The sequence below is a fragment of the Thunnus thynnus genome, chromosome 15 (genome assembly GCF_963924715.1).
Source record: "Thunnus thynnus chromosome 15, fThuThy2.1, whole genome shotgun sequence".
Lineage (NCBI taxonomy): Eukaryota > Metazoa > Chordata > Actinopteri > Scombriformes > Scombridae > Thunnus > Thunnus thynnus.
This window is the reverse complement of record NC_089531.1, coordinates 7,010,593-7,028,062: the sequence shown is the minus strand read 5'-3', so window position 1 is coordinate 7,028,062 and position 17,470 is coordinate 7,010,593. Positions and strand designations below refer to the sequence as shown.

General features: G+C 39.1%; 1 protein-coding gene and 1 long non-coding RNA gene across 2 annotated transcripts; one reads left to right on the top strand and one right to left on the bottom strand.

The window, feature by feature from the left end:
• Positions 1-698: 698 nt before the first annotated feature.
• LOC137198370 (carboxy-terminal kinesin 2-like) lies at positions 699-9,935 on the top strand. Its single transcript, XM_067612147.1, has 17 exons — positions 699-792; positions 2,247-2,336; positions 2,998-3,097; positions 3,394-3,447; positions 3,780-3,863; positions 4,247-4,439; positions 4,608-4,773; positions 5,029-5,196; positions 5,418-5,531; positions 5,688-5,774; positions 5,922-6,119; positions 6,389-6,553; positions 6,748-6,886; positions 7,114-7,253; positions 7,397-7,470; positions 7,784-7,859; positions 8,155-9,935. Exons 2-17 carry the CDS (start codon positions 2,250-2,252, stop codon positions 8,197-8,199), a joined length of 1,890 nt encoding a protein of 629 aa, XP_067468248.1. The 5' UTR covers positions 699-792; positions 2,247-2,249; the 3' UTR covers positions 8,200-9,935.
• A 2,880-nt stretch (positions 9,936-12,815) lies between these two features.
• On the bottom strand, positions 12,816-17,456 carry LOC137198367 (uncharacterized). Its single transcript, XR_010931634.1, has 2 exons — positions 16,661-17,456; positions 12,816-15,406 (listed from the first exon to the last, which is right to left on the bottom strand). It is a non-coding gene; the product is annotated as an uncharacterized lncRNA (long non-coding RNA).
• Between the last annotated feature and the right edge of the window lie 14 nt (positions 17,457-17,470).

Genomic DNA, 17,470 nt, shown 5'->3' with positions numbered 1-17,470 from the left:
CATGGACATAACCCTCTCTAGTTTACTTGAGAGTGACACTTTGGGTTCAAAAATGGAAATGTACTGTTTATCTCACAAGCTTCACCTCTTCACTCAAAGGGGACTTATGTTTTTCAGCCATTTTACTCCAGACACTTTTTCTTTTTCCCATGTCCAAACCATTTGTTCTTCATATCAGATCATATCCTTCACTATTACTCCATTTTAACTGGACTGTAAGGATGCCGTACCATGATGCCATACCATATCTAATAAAGCTTTCCAGCATTGCATAGTGAATCTCTCACCATCTGCTGTGACTCAAACATCTAACCATCATCACCCATCCCAACTGCTGAGACACAAACACTGCTGAGTGTGCAAAATGATTCAGTGATTGGGATTTGTGTCACTACAAGACAACCTAAACCTTTAAAATAAAAAATGTGGTTGATATAATGCAAATGATCCTGCAGTCACTTCAAACACAAGAATAATTGCCTAGGTATTAGAAAGGATATAGAAGCAAAGAAAGAAGATATATCTTAAAATACTTGATAAAAAAAAGACATTAAAAAAAAACATGAATGAGAAACCAAATAAATATTGTTGGTGTGAGGTTCTGATCCCGCCCATGCGGCACACACTGTAAGCCGTAACAAGCACATATAAATATGGGGGCGGGGTTTACGCCGGCTCGACCAATCACAGCACCTTGACTGAAGCGCTCACCAAAACAGTTCGATTTCAAATTTCAAACGGCAGGAGACGAAGGAGTGTACACATACAGAGCAAAGACTCAACTTCACTAAGGTAATTATTTTCATTCATTCAAATATAATCATTTTGGTTTCAGAGTTGAAACATAAATTGCAAAAAAGCTGCTCAGAAACTCACGTTTAGCCTCGTACCGGGGAAATAATAGTTCCAGAAATGCAACGAAAAATTCGCTAACGTTATTTAACGTTACCTTTCGTTGTAGCTTGGCTAACGGTAGCTAACGTTGGTGATTTATAACATGGACGTTACTTAACGCTTGATATTTTAAACGCAGGTAATTTAAATCTAATACATTCATGGCTTTATGTTTGAGTCGATAGATACTCACTTTAGATATGTTTATAGTTTGCTCTGATTAAGCAAACAAAAACGTTCACAGAATGTTTGTTTGTCCTCCACGTTGGAAGAAGCAACGGTTGCTATGTGCAAAACACCAATGCTATGTGTTGATATATGAGACATACATCAACATTAAATGTAATAATCTGGTGTCTGATTACTGGATCTTGTAAAACAGTCACAGTGGAACAGTAATTGTATGCTTTTGTTTTATCTACTCACAGAAATTAGGCATTTTTCTCTTGAAAGTGGTTCACCAAAGGGCTGTTGTGACTTACTTTCAAATGTTTTTGCAGCTTTTTGAGATGTGACATATTCTGAACCAAGAATTCTTGGTTTTATGTCTATGTTGGTTATATTTATTGGTTACATGTAATGTAATCAGACTTTGATTTTTTTTTTTTTTTTTTTTAAACTCCTTTTAATTACCTTCTAATACAGTAGTAATACTCTGTAACTTGGAACATTTGTACTTTGTACCTATAGTGTAAGCTTCCTTCTTACTTTACCTGCACAGGTAAGACAAAAAAAGTTGGATACACTGAATATTATTTGATTTATTCCACCACTGCCTGAATTCCAAATAATGTAGTTATGTACCTGATATAGCCCCTTACTTTCTAGTTAGACATATTTTTATGTTCATATAATAATTTCTGTGCCACCCCAAAATGACCACCTGTCCTGGCCACTCTGCCACTGGCTCTGAATGTAAAGGTTATTAATCGCTGTCACTTCACTTTGACGTTTTGGAAATAGAGTAACGTACTAAACAAGTATTACCAATCCTGTCACATGCATAACATAACATTTTTTTTAGATTAGATTAGATTCAACTTTATTGTCATTGCACAGAGTACAAGCACTGAGACAACGAAATGCAGTTTAGCATCTAGCCAGAAGTGCAAAAGAAACAGTAAAGTACAGTGTTATGTACATAATGTAATACAGACTTATTATAAACAGCTCGAAGTATGGTAAGAATATGATGTACACACTATATATTAGATATAAAGACTATAGACAGTAGTATAAATATGAATAGTAGTAGTAAATATTGGTAAGTAGTAGACAGAGTAAGAAAGATGAGATTTTTTTCCGTGGTTGTCTGTTTTGACCATAATATACATGTTACTTTCCCTCAACAGAACATGTCCCGTTTGCCAGTCATGCCCAGCAAGAGGGTCCTCACAAGCCGCAGCAGCTTGGAGAACGGTCAGGACCTCCAGCCTGCTCAGGTCTGTACTAAAATTCATCCACATCTTTCATTTTATGAGCTCTGTTTCCATCACCAGCTATTCTCTGCCAGTTTTTATAAGCTGCTCTCAATAAAAAAAAAAAGTCAGATATTGCTTCAAGTAATAAATGCATGACTCACTGTAAAGTCACTGAAGTGTGAAGATGGATAGATAAGCAGGGGAAGACAAATCTGTACTCTGCTGCCAGTTTTGATTTTGTTATCTGGTTCACAAACACTGGCCTGTCACTTCCCCAGATATTTTAGATTTTGGGCAGCAAAACAGTTCTTTTCTTGGCAAAGTAGACTGTAATGTTGATGACTGCTAAGTATAGGGATGTGACACAATTACATGATGAGTGAACATACTGCATTATATAATGTAAAATAAAAGGCATACTTCTTGGTGACACTGGGTCCATGAGGTGTTGATTTAACTCTACAGAATAGTTTACAGTTGTGTGTATTGAATTACATTCTGTTGTCAGGCGTTCATGTTGGTGCATTTTCACAAGTCAAATATGGGACTAACCCAAAAAGTCCAGTAATTGATTTGTAAAAAACATTACTATGATAGGTGTGCAAGGGGGAAAGTAGATGTTGTAGCCCAAAAAGGTGAACTGTTGCTCTTTGTTTACGGTGGTGGTGTTTTGTGTTTGCAGAAGAGGCTTCGTAAGGACCCGGAGCATGTTAAACCACAGGCAGCAGCTACAATCATTGGTGCCAAGCGGCCTCTTGTTGCAGCATCCCGGGCGCCTCTTTGTAAGTTACTTACCTGAAACCTTTTTCACTGGGATTTTCTTGGATTAGTGCTCTGTAAAGTTGTGCAGCAGTTTCTCTTGATGTTCATACAACATGTCAGGGTGTTCCAAGACTATGTATGAAAGAATTTGAGGAATTAATTTAGGGTTTTATTATTGTTGTGTGTAATCAAATGTTTTTTTTAACTCATAGATTTATCAAGATTGTCAGCTTTATTGTGGTTCATCTGTTCCATAATCTTGTTTTATTTGGCCAAAACATAAACCTCTCTCTGTCGCACTTTGTTCCTCACACAGCTAAGCCAGTCCGAGGCTCAGGAGCTGCGACTGTGGCTGTTGGTCCTTCCAGAGGTAAGATGAGCTGTCTGTTGGCTGATGGTGGAAAACACACAAGCTGGGATGTTTTCTTATGTCAGTATTGCAGGCCTTGTGTTCACAAACTTTTACATACTGCAATGATTGAACATCACAGTTTATGTTTAGATTGGGCATAATATTTTAATGTAGACATTTTACAAGTCATAGTTAACCAAGTGGTAGCAAGAAAATCCAGAAGTGCTTTGGGTCCATCATAAACACAAGGTGTTGTCATTATTAAAGTAAAATATCCTGTTATTACATGAACATGTCTGTTCATGTTTTCTGCATTTTGTTTGTTCTGAACCACTTTCTTGTTCCATCAGGTGTCCTGAAGCCGTCTATGGCTTCAACTGCAGCGAGGGGAGGCAACATGAAACAAACTGTTGCATCTACAGGTGCAAAAGCAGGTAAGCATCTTGTTCCATAAAGTCCCCCTCCACTCAGACATTACAGTTTATTGTTTGAGCTTCACTGTGCAGAACGATGTATGTGCACAGTTTGACACTCAAAGGCCGTTTTCACATTTATCTGTTGAAAGTGGAAATATTCTTTAACTCTTTAAGCCTACTAGCCTTTCTTGCAAATAATATTTAGAGGTTTTGTTTCATTTTAAAAGGAAGGGGGGCAGTGACTTATGTATTTATTTGTTCATTTTTAACCAACTAAGAAAGCCTGCAAAGGGGAAAAAGTTGTATAAAAGGCTTCTTCTTTAATGACCTGGTGAAGAGTCTGAACTCTGAATAGAGGTGTTCCACTTTTGTCAGATTGTTGATGGTGATGTTGTGTACAGGTGGGGGTACCCGTCGGCCTCCCTGGGACCTGAAGGGAAAGGTCAGCGACATGGAGGGTAAGATCCAGAACTACCAGAGCAAGGTCAAAACTGTCAACCAGGAGAACGAGGCTCTGAAAGGCTCGATGGCCCAGACCCGCTCAAGAATTATGGAAATGGAGAGAGAGCTGGAGAGGCAGAAGAGCCAGATCAGGTACAAGGACCAGATTATATTATCAGTGAAACTCTTTGTTTAAGGAAAAAATCAATGAATCTAAACATTTTACTGTTACCATCTTGTGTTGTTTGATTATTATTGATAATTTGATCTCATTTGGTCTGTTTGGAGTCCATTAAATGTCTTTTCATTTTGTGATTTTAGTGAATATGAGGAAGAGCTCCAGGCACTCTCAGGAGTCCAAGATGAGTTGGAGAAAGTATCCAGTGATAAGAGCCATCTTCAAAAAGAGCTCTCCAACTTAGAAGGAAAATACAAGGTCATGGAGACTCTCAGAGACAGCCAAGAGACGGAGCTACAGACTCTCAAGGTATGAAGTCAGCTGCTGGACAGAAGCTAATATTGGTTGTTTTGGCAAAGTGGTATCATTACATAAACATGCCATTTGGCTGACCTCTCAATCTTCAGTGCCAAACCCTAATAGAAATAGTAAAATCTAGTCAATAAATTCAGGTCATTTTAAAATGTAAAATATATCAGGGACTTCTGTAGCCTTGCAGTCTTGCAAACGGTGAGCACAAACTGACACTTTGCCTGATGACCCTGAATCTTCTTCCCACTCCAGATGAAGTTTTCAGTACAGGAGTCGACTCTGGCCCGTGTGCAGACAACTCTCAGAGACACTGAAGAAGACGTTCGCTCTCTGAAAGAGACTGTGGCCGAACAGAAGGATGAGCTTCATGCCGGCGAGATGGAGCGCCGGCGGCTCCACAATACGATCCAGGAGCTGAAGGCAAGTTCCTAGTTGGGGCAACAGATCAACATCCTCAGTTGATTCATGGGCTGGGTTAACAGTTACCTTACCTCTAGTTCTAGTGGGGGAAAACAACAGTGAAAACTTGGTTCTTTCCTTTTTTGTTTATTTCTTTGATTATTTTTGTACTTGTGAAATCATGTGTTGTTAATCCTTCTCTGAGACTGCTAAGGGCTTTGTCCATCATCTTCCTCTTGCAGGGCAATATCAGAGTATTTTGCAGAGTGCGCCCACTGGTGGGTGGAGGCCTCAGCAAGCACATCCAGCTCCTTGCCAGTGAAAACACATCAATAACACTGGCCAAAACAGAGGAGGTGAGAATCCTGTCAATCTCAAATCTCTCAAAGGCATGTTTTGTAGTTAAGGAACCAGTTTTTTTCCTGCAGGCCATAGTAGCAGATATAACCCAGAGTTTCCCTGATGTATGTACAGTCTAACCAGCTGACTAAAGTGCTTTCTCTTCCTCTCAGTCTCACACCGGCAGATCTGCAGACACTCAAAAGAATTACAACTTCAATTTTGACCGTGTTTTCAACCCGAAGGCTTCACAGAAGGAGGTAAACAACGTACACATGGTTCACAATTCCCAATATCAGAATCTTTCTCATGAAAAAATCCAACTGTATTTTTTATTTATACATGTACTTGTAGTTGTTATCAACAACAAAAGCTCATTCTTGGCAAATGTTGCATTTTGTTTTCAGGTGTTTGAAGAGATTTCCCTCCTGGTGCAGTCAGCACTGGATGGCTACAACGTCTGCTGCTTCGCCTATGGCCAGACAGGAAGTGGAAAGACCTACACCATGGAGGGAGACGAGTTTGATGACACCAGAGGTGTCATTCCCAGAGCTGTGCAGCAAATCTTTAAAGCGGCAGAGAAGCTGGAAGCACAAGGCTGGGAGGTTAGTTTGTAATGTCATATGTGACTACAGAGCAGGAAGTTTAGGTATTCAAAATGATCACTGTCTAGTACATCCTGGGGAAAATTAAGATACATAATTTTGAATGCTTTTTGTATAAATTAAAGATTGTGATATAAAACATTTAAGTCTCAATTTTGGGTTTATAGACTAATGCTGTACAGTGGCATATAGTATGTTTGTATTTGTGGAGGAGATATGATGAGGAAAACATTTTTATTAAACATTGGTATTTCTCTGTTTTATCTCAGTTCACCTTCACTGCCAGCTTTGTTGAGATTTACAACGAGACCCTGCGAGATCTTCTTTACACCGGAAAGGCCAGCAAGAGGCCAGAACATGAGATCCGCAAGTCAAGCAACAATGAGGTGTCAATCACCAACCTCACCTATGAAAAGGTCTTCAACGAGGATCAGGTACAGCAGCATGATTTACTTGTTTGAAAAAATATTTAAGATTAGCATCATTCTCAGCAGACTTGAGGTAATTGATTTCATATTTAAGTGATATAAATCTACATCCCGGACTGGATTTGGTCAATCAGAAGTCAAGCTGAGGTCATTTTAACAGCTCTTAAATCTCCCTCTCCTGTCTATTTTCCTCCTGCCAGGTTCTGGGCTTGATTGCATTGGCCAATCAGAATCGCTCCACTGCCCAGACAGCCCAGAATGACCGCTCCTCTCGCTCCCACTCAGTCTTCCAGCTGCAAATTGAGGGAGTGAATGCTGGCCGGGATGTCAAATGCAAATGTGAGTAAAATCCCACTGATTGTGCCAGTGTGTGATTCAGAAATGTGGCTTCACTTGTGTTTTTAGAATATGAAAAATCAGTGGTTGATTTTCCATCAGTTCAAAGGAAAAATTCTGGTCTAATGACTCTGAATTAATGTTATTATGCCTCTCACCACATTTTGAGGAACGCACATTTTTTCTAATAAAGGTGTTTTGTGTGTGTGTGTGTGTGTGTGTGTATATAGCCACTCTGTGCCTGGTGGACCTGGCTGGCAGTGAGCGAATGGCGAAGAGTCAGTGTCAGGGGGAGCGCTTTAAAGAAATGACTGCTATCAACAGCTCCCTGTCCAACCTGGGCATCGTTATTGCTGCGCTGGCCAACAAGGTAAGCTGGACCCTGGATGGAAGGGACAAAATATGTTTATTTACACACTGGGTTTGTGGAGGACAAAATACTAAAAATCTAAATTCTCAGTTTTTCAATATTCATTTTATTTGTGACACAAATTGATCTTGCTTGTGTTCCAGGAGAGCTACATTCCCTACAGGAACTCCAAGCTTACTTACCTTCTGCAAGGATGTCTGGGAGGCAACAGCAAAACGTGAGTTCTTCATCATCATAGGTTTGGCTGAAGACAACAATGGACTATTCAGAGACTGTGTTATGTTGTGTCACTCAAGCTCAGGGCAGAAAACTACCCTTTTCAATCATCTGATCACAGTTAGTTAGAGACAAAATTTGCTAACTTGACTGCAAGAGAAGTCTACATATGATACCAAATCGCTTGCCAGAGCATGGCAGATATTATTTTGCTGATCGTACTCTTACACAGGTTAACTTATTTAGGAAGTAAGGCATTCTGAGTTATTTTCCATGTATTTATGTTGCTTGTGTTTCTGTCATTCTCTCTCCAGCCTGATGTTTGTGAACATCGCTCCAGAGCCAGACAGCTTTGAGGAGACCCTCAACTCTTTGAGGTTTGCCAGCAAGGTCAGTAACTTCTGTGACTGTTTCCCTTCCTGATGAAACGGCTGGTAAAAGATGATATGAAGACATTCATTTGTGACATGATCTGGTAGAGTAGATGAAGCGAACTTCATCATAAAGTTAACCTCTTATGATATTATGGGTTGCTTTTTAGAGCTGCAGCGATTACTCAATCAACAGAAAATGAATTGCCAACTCTACTTATAATTGATCAATTATATGTAAGAAGATCTGAATGTAATTTTCCTAAAATTTAGAATTTTTGACATATAATGTTTTGCATTTGCTCTCTTCACAGGTGAATGACTGTGTTATTGGAACTGCAAGCGCCAACAGGAAGTAGAGTCACATCCAGACTCTAGAGCACTGTGGAAAGTGTTTTTTTTTTTTTTTCTTTTTCTTTTTAAAATAAGCATTAATTACCTATTTTAAGTATATGTGTGCACAATAACATGTAATATATAAAATATAAATCATTATGTTTGGGGGAAAATTACCTTTCTGTTCATGCCCTCTCTCTCAGTATCGCTTAGCAACACAAATTTAGCCAATTAGCGTCCTTGAATCTGATGCCTAAAGGGCTATTAATTTATTCCCTAAAGGGCCGAGCAGAGCCAGTGGTGGAGTAGGGACATCAGACGTTATTGACAATGATGAAAGACTCAAGACACAGGATTCAAGTGCCCCCAAATTCAATAAGATCTCCTCCAAAATCCAGAAACTACAAGTCAAAGAGCTTGGCCCAGAATCAACCAACATCAAAATCAGACAACAGTCTAGAGAAAAAGGTAAAATATATACACAAGGCTTCTATTTTGCTCCCCATGCTCACTTTTTAAAATGGTGGAGACTGATACAACATGGACTGTTACAGAAGTTGAAATGAAACATTTATCTGAGAAGATTAAGAAACATGACCGCACAAGGGCAAACATGGAGAATATGGTCAAGCTAGGCAGAGTTAACATCACTACTCAAGAGGTGGATAAGAACAGACACATTTTATCTGTGTTGAATTTGCGCGGCCACAATAAGACTAAATCCTCAGACAACCCTGGAGTTTTCAAGGGTTTAATAGATCTTGGACCGTGGAAGGGGATCCACCCCCTCTGTAAATGTAAAGAGTTCATTCTAATGTAACAAAAACACAATTCTTATTTTCAGGTGATTATACACTAATTAAAACATACTTATGAATATTCAATTTCTGCTGAATCCGTTCCACTAGATGCCACCAAATCTTACACACTGATCCTTTGAGACAGAAACCGCTTTCAAAGACACCTCAAAGACTGCAAAACAAACATAATGTAGATACGGATTACATTCTGGAGGAAGTAAAAAATGCTATTCAGGCAGATGAGGCAACATTTCCTCCCACTGCCAGTTGGTGCTTGTGCTATGATACATCAGCATCCATGACAACATCCAAGAGCGTTTTTTTTTTTTTTTTTTTTTTTTTTGAGTTCATCCCTCTTCAGATTGCAACCACTGACACAATCACAGCACTGTTGGAGAGGCTAAGCACTATCATACCTAAGGGACAAGAGAGCAAACTAATCACCCAGGCCTATGACACAGCTGCCATGGTGAGAGGAGCCACATGTGGATTACAGTGTACGGGAAAGGATGTCTACTGAAGTGCACACTACGCCCACTGCTGTGCGCATCAGTTGAACCTCATTATGCAGCAGGCAACCTCACACATCCCCAGGATCAGTACTTTTTTTTTTAAGACCATGGTGGATTTGCTGCATTTTCTCTGGTCATTCAAGGGAAACACCGTGCTTGATCAAGTGGTGGCTCACAGACTTCCTGGAACTTATACAACCCGGTGGAACTTCCACAGTTGTGCTGTTAAAACTGTATGAGCACAAGGACCTCCAGTGGTGTTTCCAGATCATCAGAGACTCTGGTAGCTTTGATCCTCCAACTGTCCAGGAGAGCCCGGGGGCTTTGTGAGATTGCTGGAGGATGATTTCTGCTTTTTCTTGGCGTTGTTTCACAAGATCATGCCACATGTGGACTGTAGAAGAAGAAGATCAACTGTCTACAACACAGGAATCATCCAGAGGTTCACCGACAGCATGCAAACGATCAGGTAAATAATAACAACATCACTGGCTGAGAAAATGCTTATTATGAGAAAATTGTTTCAATCTTAAACAGTCTGTAAAAACATAAATATACATGGCTGAACACACTAGAGCGGCTCATAAATACTTGTTTCAACATATTAAAGACAGTGAACAGGAAATCCATTTAGGATGATAATGTAGATACAGTTTATTAAACACGGTGCACAATGATGGACTCATTTTATGTCTAAAGTAGGTTAGTTTTTGACAAGGAGAACATCTGGTTGGCTACAGAGGTTAGCTGTAACAGTTCTGTTTACAAGACACTCAATTAGGTGTTTTTTTACTTATTTTATCAATGTGTAGAATTACCTTCTGTTGCTATATTTCACCGTCTGCCTTCTTCAATTCCTGTGTAATAATAAGAGTTATACATTTACAGTACATTTACACAGCTGCTGAGGAAGGCAGACACAGAAATGTTTACATGTGGTTATTTCACATTCCTGATATTAAGCAGTAAGCTGTCCTCTCTTGTCAAAAAATAACAGGCTCTTCTTGTAAGAGGATACTGATGACATTTAGACTGAGAGATGTGAAAATGAAATTCTGCTGTTCACTAGGTGTACTGCCCTGTTTTTTTAAAAAAAAATGTATCATTTCATAGGTATGTGATACCGGTTTGAGGCATGCTAGGGAGTGGCTGTCTTTCACCAAGCACCTCATCAGTGCTGCTCTGTTGCAAGGAGACTTGTTCTCGGATTCAGCGCTGGAAACCACAGTGGAAAACTACCCCGTGTTGAACAAGGCCAAGCTCAAAACAGAACAATCCCTGATCTATGAGAGCGATGAGTTCAAGGCTTGCAGCGGTGCACTGACTCTGCTCACTCCGACTCTGCACTGACAACCTTCCCGGCACGTTGACTCAGACTGTCAGTCCTCTTAAGATTCACATCACCACACACATGACAACTGCAAAATCAGAGAGGTGCTTCTCTACTTTACAGAGGATCAAACCCTTCCTGAGAAACATCACAACACAGGATTACCTGAATGCTCTTGCTGTGCTGTCCATGGAGAAAAAACTTAATATTCAGTAACAGGGTCATTAAGAGGTTTGCCACTCAGAAAAGCAAAATTCCTGTACAAATAAGATGTCAGACACAAACACATACAAATTCCCCTGACCCCATTTTTTTTGTATATAGTTTTAGCATAAAACATCATCCAGCAATATAAGGCTGTCTGTGCTCTAGAAATTATGAATATTTTGTGTTATTAGTGTGTTTGCTCATATAACTGTATATGTTTCTGGAATGTGCACCAAGTAAACATTAACCAGACTCTCTGGTTAGCGTCTGTAATATAATGATGCAAACTGTACCTGCTATCTGAGCACATTAGGGCTGCAACTAATGAGATGCTGATTATTTTCTTGATTGTTAATCTATAAAATGTTTAAAAATAAATGTGGAAAAAGCCCCTTGTAATTTTGTAGAGCCTGAGAAATGACGTCTTCACAGTACTTGTTTTCTCTGACCAACAGTCCACTACCCAAAGATAAAGAAACAGAAACCAACAAATGTTTGGAAATTTTGCTTGAAAAATCACTCTCAAACGTTGAAACTTATCAAAATTGTTGCAGATAATGTTTTTTTCAATCAACTGATTGATTAATCAATTAATTGTTGCAGCTCTGGAGCACATTTACAATTAGTAACATTAAGCTTGATCATAAATACTGTATGCTATCCTTCCAAAGATTTTAGTTCAGCATCTTGATATCCATTTCTTTATTATACATCATTTATACAGTGTAAGATTTCATAGAAACATTAAATAAATCATTTGTTCTGTTCTATATGTTAATGATGTTATTGTATATAATCCACTTTCCACTCTGTTGTGACGTTGTGCCTCTTGTGTTGAAATAAATTTCTTTTTCTCCAAACTTTGTATGCATGTAAATTATCTAATATCCAAGATACATGTTTCTAGTAATTATACAGTTAATTCTCATATTTTATTTTCAGACAGTTTTGGAATATTTTTCATGTCCCAAAATTTCTCACTACGGAAACACAATAATGTACAATATAATAACAGTTCTATTGACCTATTAAGATTGTGTTTACATCTAACTTGTAAATATATTTTGTTATTTATTAAAAGGTTTCACAGGTAAATCAATAACAATTACAATCATAAAATTTTAAGTGTAATTTATGAGATTCATTGCATTTTGAATACAATTTTTCTTTGTAAAGTGCATAAAGTTGATCATAGTGATTTCAAAGTTAAGGATTCATTAGTTTTAATATACATTGAACCAAACACGATCATAACATCTTATTTGATACTCAGTATACTTTTTTTTTTGACAAAACATCCCATGTTTCAGTAGTGACAGTGGCTGAATCAGACTGTCAACATTTTATGTTAATAAAAGGAACTAATAACTCAAATGTTGCACACATGCAGACACACATCTAACAGTAAATACCTGAAAAATACACAACAGTATTTGGATTACAGATTACACCTCACTGAAGAGCTGTTGGATAATTTGGGCCTTGAGGTGAGTGCAAGTGAGAAGAGGTACTGTATGTACACACACTGATTTTTCTCACATTGTAGACTGTTTCAGAATCACTACCAGTTTTATTTCTACAGAATGTCCATTATAGACAGCAGGATTATTTCAGTGTACAAAAATAGTCACACTTAATGTCAAATAAAGTGGATTCCATCTATAGACTAAAATGAGTAAATCAAGCAACACATTTAACCTCCATTCCACTTTCATGTTTTAGGGGTTAGGGTTCAGAACCAGAACCAGAACCACTGAACTAATTTGAGGATACTTTTTCCCCCCTGTTCCTCTCAGGAGTCTATTCAACAGTTTAACTTTTCACACACTGCCTTGGACACTGCTGGGTTGATTTGGACATGCCCAGTCGTGACTTTTCCAGGTGGACAGATTAAGATGTTGACCTTGTCTACCATGTACCAGATCTTGTCCTCCATTTGTGGCCAATAAAATTTGTTTTGCCCAATATTGTACATGACTTCCATGGCACTGGAAGACAAATAATGAGTAGAGTACATGGCAGGTAATCCTACAAGTGTTTAGAATATTAGAATGGAAAATATCTGGGGGGATAAATAAACTTTGCATTAGAAATGTAATGCAATGATTTTAAATATAGAGTGAGAATAAAATTAACATGTCTGAACTTCATCCACGTCTTCAATGGTTCCAGGATATGGATCATTTTCCTATGTGACAGTACACTTTCTGACAATGTGATATCCTCAACTAGACAGAATCCCTTCACACCCAGAGTTTGAGGTAGAATGACTCCTTTCCTCTGGGATTAGTGGCTCTGTAGACACTTCATTTATTCCAGGCTGTGTCTGTGGTGCAATGTTGGTGGACATTGGATGGAAACAGCGGCAGATGGCTTCTCTGCTGCAGAAGCAACTGAGCACTTTAGAACAGACTGTGCCTGCAGTAGTGCAGATTACCTGATGAATGCTTAGTGTGCCTTTCATAGCGGGCAGCTCTCTTGGCAGCAGCACACTTTAGAAATCTGTTCTTCTTCCACATAAAAGAGCTTGACATTGGTGAGAGGAAGGAGTGTGTCATAGAGTGCTTTTGCTGTTGGTATGTCAGTAACACTGGCTACCTGTGAATCTGCTTCTTTTTTTCCCTTTCTTCTGCTTCCTGTCTATCTTCTCTTTAGGGTGACTCCAACACTGTCAGCAGGCCCTTTACCACAACCAGCTTCCAGGAAACTCATGTTTACAGCAGTAAAACCCATCTGGAAAGGAACAGTGCTCATGAAGTAAAAGTTGTTGCCTCTATACTGCATATTTGGCCCATTACTGATGAAGATGAGTTTTTGAACCCTTAATGGTTCACCAAGGAACTGAAGAATTGGTTCATGTTGAGCCCAAATGGCAGCAGGATCATGTTTCATTGAGAGTGACAAGGCACATAATTATCTGTGGTGTACAAAACAGCATCAAGCAGTGTTGTCTGTCTATGAGATGCTCCAAAATAGACTTGCTGTACCCTCTTTGCATATTTACACTGCCAGTTTTCTGCATAGTCAGCGTGAAGAATCACCTCATCTTCTTTCAGAGATCAGTGCAAAGACTGCAGCTGCTGTGTGTATTGCTGCTGGATGTTGAAGAGGTGCTTGCACACTTTGTCTTTCATTTCTTTTTCAAAATCATCCAGTAGGAGCTCTGTGCAACCCTCACATCTCTGTTTAATAGTTTTTGTCAAAGTGATTTTCTCTCTTTTCCCATCCTTTTATTTTTCAGTCTTCTTTTTTTGTGAGCCACTGGTACCATCATGTGACCAGTGTTCCTGCTGTCCTTTTGTTATTGCATGAGATACATTCTCTGTACATACAAGCCTTAACCAGTGTGTCACAGCACATCTCCTCTGCCACTTTGCTCAAACTCTGTAAGTGAACTTTGCAGACACACGTCTCCCTATTATTGATGTTTGGAGCAACAATCCAAAATGACTTCATCCTACAGAAAAGCGAATAGGATAGCTTCAGATGAGGCATCTCCAGCATCAGTTTCTGATACAATTTCAGCATCGTGTCAGACAGAAACATCTTTTGTTTATTGTGATTGTTTCCTTCTTCCCTGCTGAATATTGTCATCCCGACTTAGAACATTTTTGATTATGTCCATGTTTTTTTTCTTATGATTTCTCTGATATGGGAACCTGAGACATGGGTGGCTTTCAGTCTTGTTGAACACTTTGTGGGAGACATCAACACATTTTCTTATTATAAAGACAAGTTGTGAGTGCTCCTCTGAATAACGTTTCTCTTTATAGCTTGCAGACTTGTATTTTTCCCTTTATTTGGTGCATAAGTGTGGTGTGAAGAAGTGTCTGTCTGACATGGTGAGGGAGTCTGTGCTTCTGTACATCCATCTGAGTCTTTGATCTTAAAGAACACTTTGACTGGTCTGATGTTGGCTTCAGCCTTGATCTTTGACACTACTTTCTATATTTTTCTTCCCTCCTCTGCATTTCTTTGATCTTGTGTTCCAACTTCTGTAATTTTCTATAGTTACTGATTTTTACTCTTTTTATCCTTTTTTCTCCCCCCCAGTGGTTATGTGCACTGGTGTCTGATCAGCCTCATTGAAGTGCCAGGTGGTGCAGAAGCCCTGCAAAATATCTCCACCTCTTTCTATCTTTTCACCATCATCCTGTGTTTTTGCTCTTTTCCGCCATTATTTTCTGACATGTCTTTGCTGCCTGACAGATAATTCACTGATACTCTTCAACTTTCCTTCTTTCTTCATTTTTTTGTTTCTTAAGTATTCTTGGTATTTCACTGGATCATCCCTCAACCTTTGTCTCTATTCTCTCAGTCTCTCTGCTCCAGTTTTCCCATTTTGTTTTGGTATGTTGGTGTTCTATGTCTGTCTTTCTCCCTGTATAAGTTAACCATAGAAATTATCATTACTGACACATTAAGAAGTAAATAGTACTACTGTATTCATTCTGAGCCTGACTACACCTGCTCAAAACCTTTTTTTAAAATTACAGTTACAATACCCTCTAATTGCAGATTGTCTTTCCTGTGTATTTTCATTCACCTGTGTCTGTTCTAGCTGCACTAATTTAACATGCTGACTTAGAAGTTGCAGTCCGCAATTGTGATCCAATACACCTTTAGTCAAATTCAGCATATGTCTCCTCACGGTCCTCTAGGTGACCGTTCTGTGTTTGCACAGTCCTGGCTCTGTAAATGAGAAACAAAGAGGCTCGGACCGAACCATGCACTATTCAAATCAATCAACACTTTGCCTCAGGAGCACAGAAAGGAGGGGTGTAATTTGATACAGCTCAAATAAACAACATTTTGCTAGAATTGTGGACTGCTCCCTTTAAGTGTTATATTTCAGCTGGTATTCAAAGCACATAACATTACAGAATTTTAACTGACATGGAGTTTATAATAAAATGTTTTTGATTTGCATAACTGTGCTAAAAGTTTGTTTATTTCCCCCAAATAAAGGATTTTGGACCAGTGTGTAGGATTTAAGGGAATCTATTGGCAGAAACGGAATATAATATTCATTAAGTTTTCATTAGTCTATAATCATCTGAAAATAAGAATTGTGTCTTCCTTACCTTAGAATGATCCCTTTATATCTACATAGGGAGCAGGTCCTGAAAAATGCAAAAGTCCCTCTCTAGAACCAGTGTTTGGTTTGTTGGTTCTGGGGTACTGTAGAAACATAGCGGTGCAAAATGGCGGGCTCTGTGAGAGAGGACCCACTCTGCTGATTTTTTTTTTCCCCCCGGATGCCGAAGTCACGACCCGCCCTACTCTGCCTCTTGTTGGTTAGTACTCGTTGCCTTCGTTGGTTGGATTGGTTAGGGTAAGAATATCAGGGTAAGCCAATCAGAAGCAGAGAAGGGCAGGTTATGACTTCGCCATCCTGGGAAAAAGAATCACACCGGCTGCCTATGTAGATATAAAGGGCTCATTCTGAGATAAAGAAAACAATTCTTACTTTCAAGTGATTATATACCAATTAAAAACATACTTATAATTGTATAATTATATTCCATTTCTGCCAATAGATCCCCCTAAAACTTACACACTGGTCCTTTAAGGCACAAGTTAACCTACATAGAGAATTTCCCACTAAATGCATAACCAAAACTTAACAACTCACCCCTAGTCTTCATGTCTGGTGGGTTTTCATGCACTGAAAACCAGCAGGCTTGTAAAGTGACCTGCAAGCAGTCAACTCCACAAAAATCACATGGATGCGTCCCTGAGACAGTTGTCCAAAAATAACTGATACTGACCACGTCACCACAAGACTACAAAAAAAACAAAACAGATGGAGCAACCCAAATGGGAAAACACCACTACAGCTTAACAGGGAAATCTCTGTATACAGTGCATCAGGACAGAACCTTCTGAATGGCACACATCTGCAAAACCAAAGACCCATAACAGCCCTGGCCAAAGCCAGCACGCAGCTGGACCAAATCACCTCATTAGCTGCACAATCACACCATGCACCCAACTGCTACCTGAGACATAAGACAAACTTTTAAATAAACTTACCCTAATGGACGAGCCCCCGTTTGTTATAACCTGGCTCAAGTGGCCACAACTAGAGGGAGACACACCATGATACAGAGGTAACAAAGGATACATTCATTAAACAAATTAAGCAAAATTAAATCAAATTAAAGTAACTAGATATTTACAGTATGGGGTGTAGATGTCAGTAGATGAGTTTAAGATGTGTGTGCATGTTGTAAAGTGTAGTAAAGAAACTAAAAACATAACCAAACCAGAACAGGGTGCCTGTGGGGAGGAGCGGAGGAGCAGAGAGCTGCCAGCAGCAGCAGTTTCTCTCTCTTTCTCTCTCCTCTGACTGCTGCTGCTGCAGCCTGGACTTTAATAACCTGGCAACCCTGTGAGCCATCAGGTGTTGCCAGTTGCTCTAACAAGCACCTGTTGAGAAAGA

Bases quoted from the DNA above. Each gene is read 5' to 3' on its own strand.
- LOC137198370 (XM_067612147.1), top strand. From the start codon at position 2,250: ATGTCCCGTTTGCCAGTCATGCCCAGCAAGAGGGTCCTCACAAGCCGC. The intron at 5,532-5,687 runs GTGAGAATCCTG...TCTTCCTCTCAG, and splicing joins CACTGGCCAAAACAGAGGAG to TCTCACACCGGCAGATCTGC. The intron at 6,554-6,747 runs GTACAGCAGCAT...TCCTCCTGCCAG, and splicing joins AGGTCTTCAACGAGGATCAG to GTTCTGGGCTTGATTGCATT.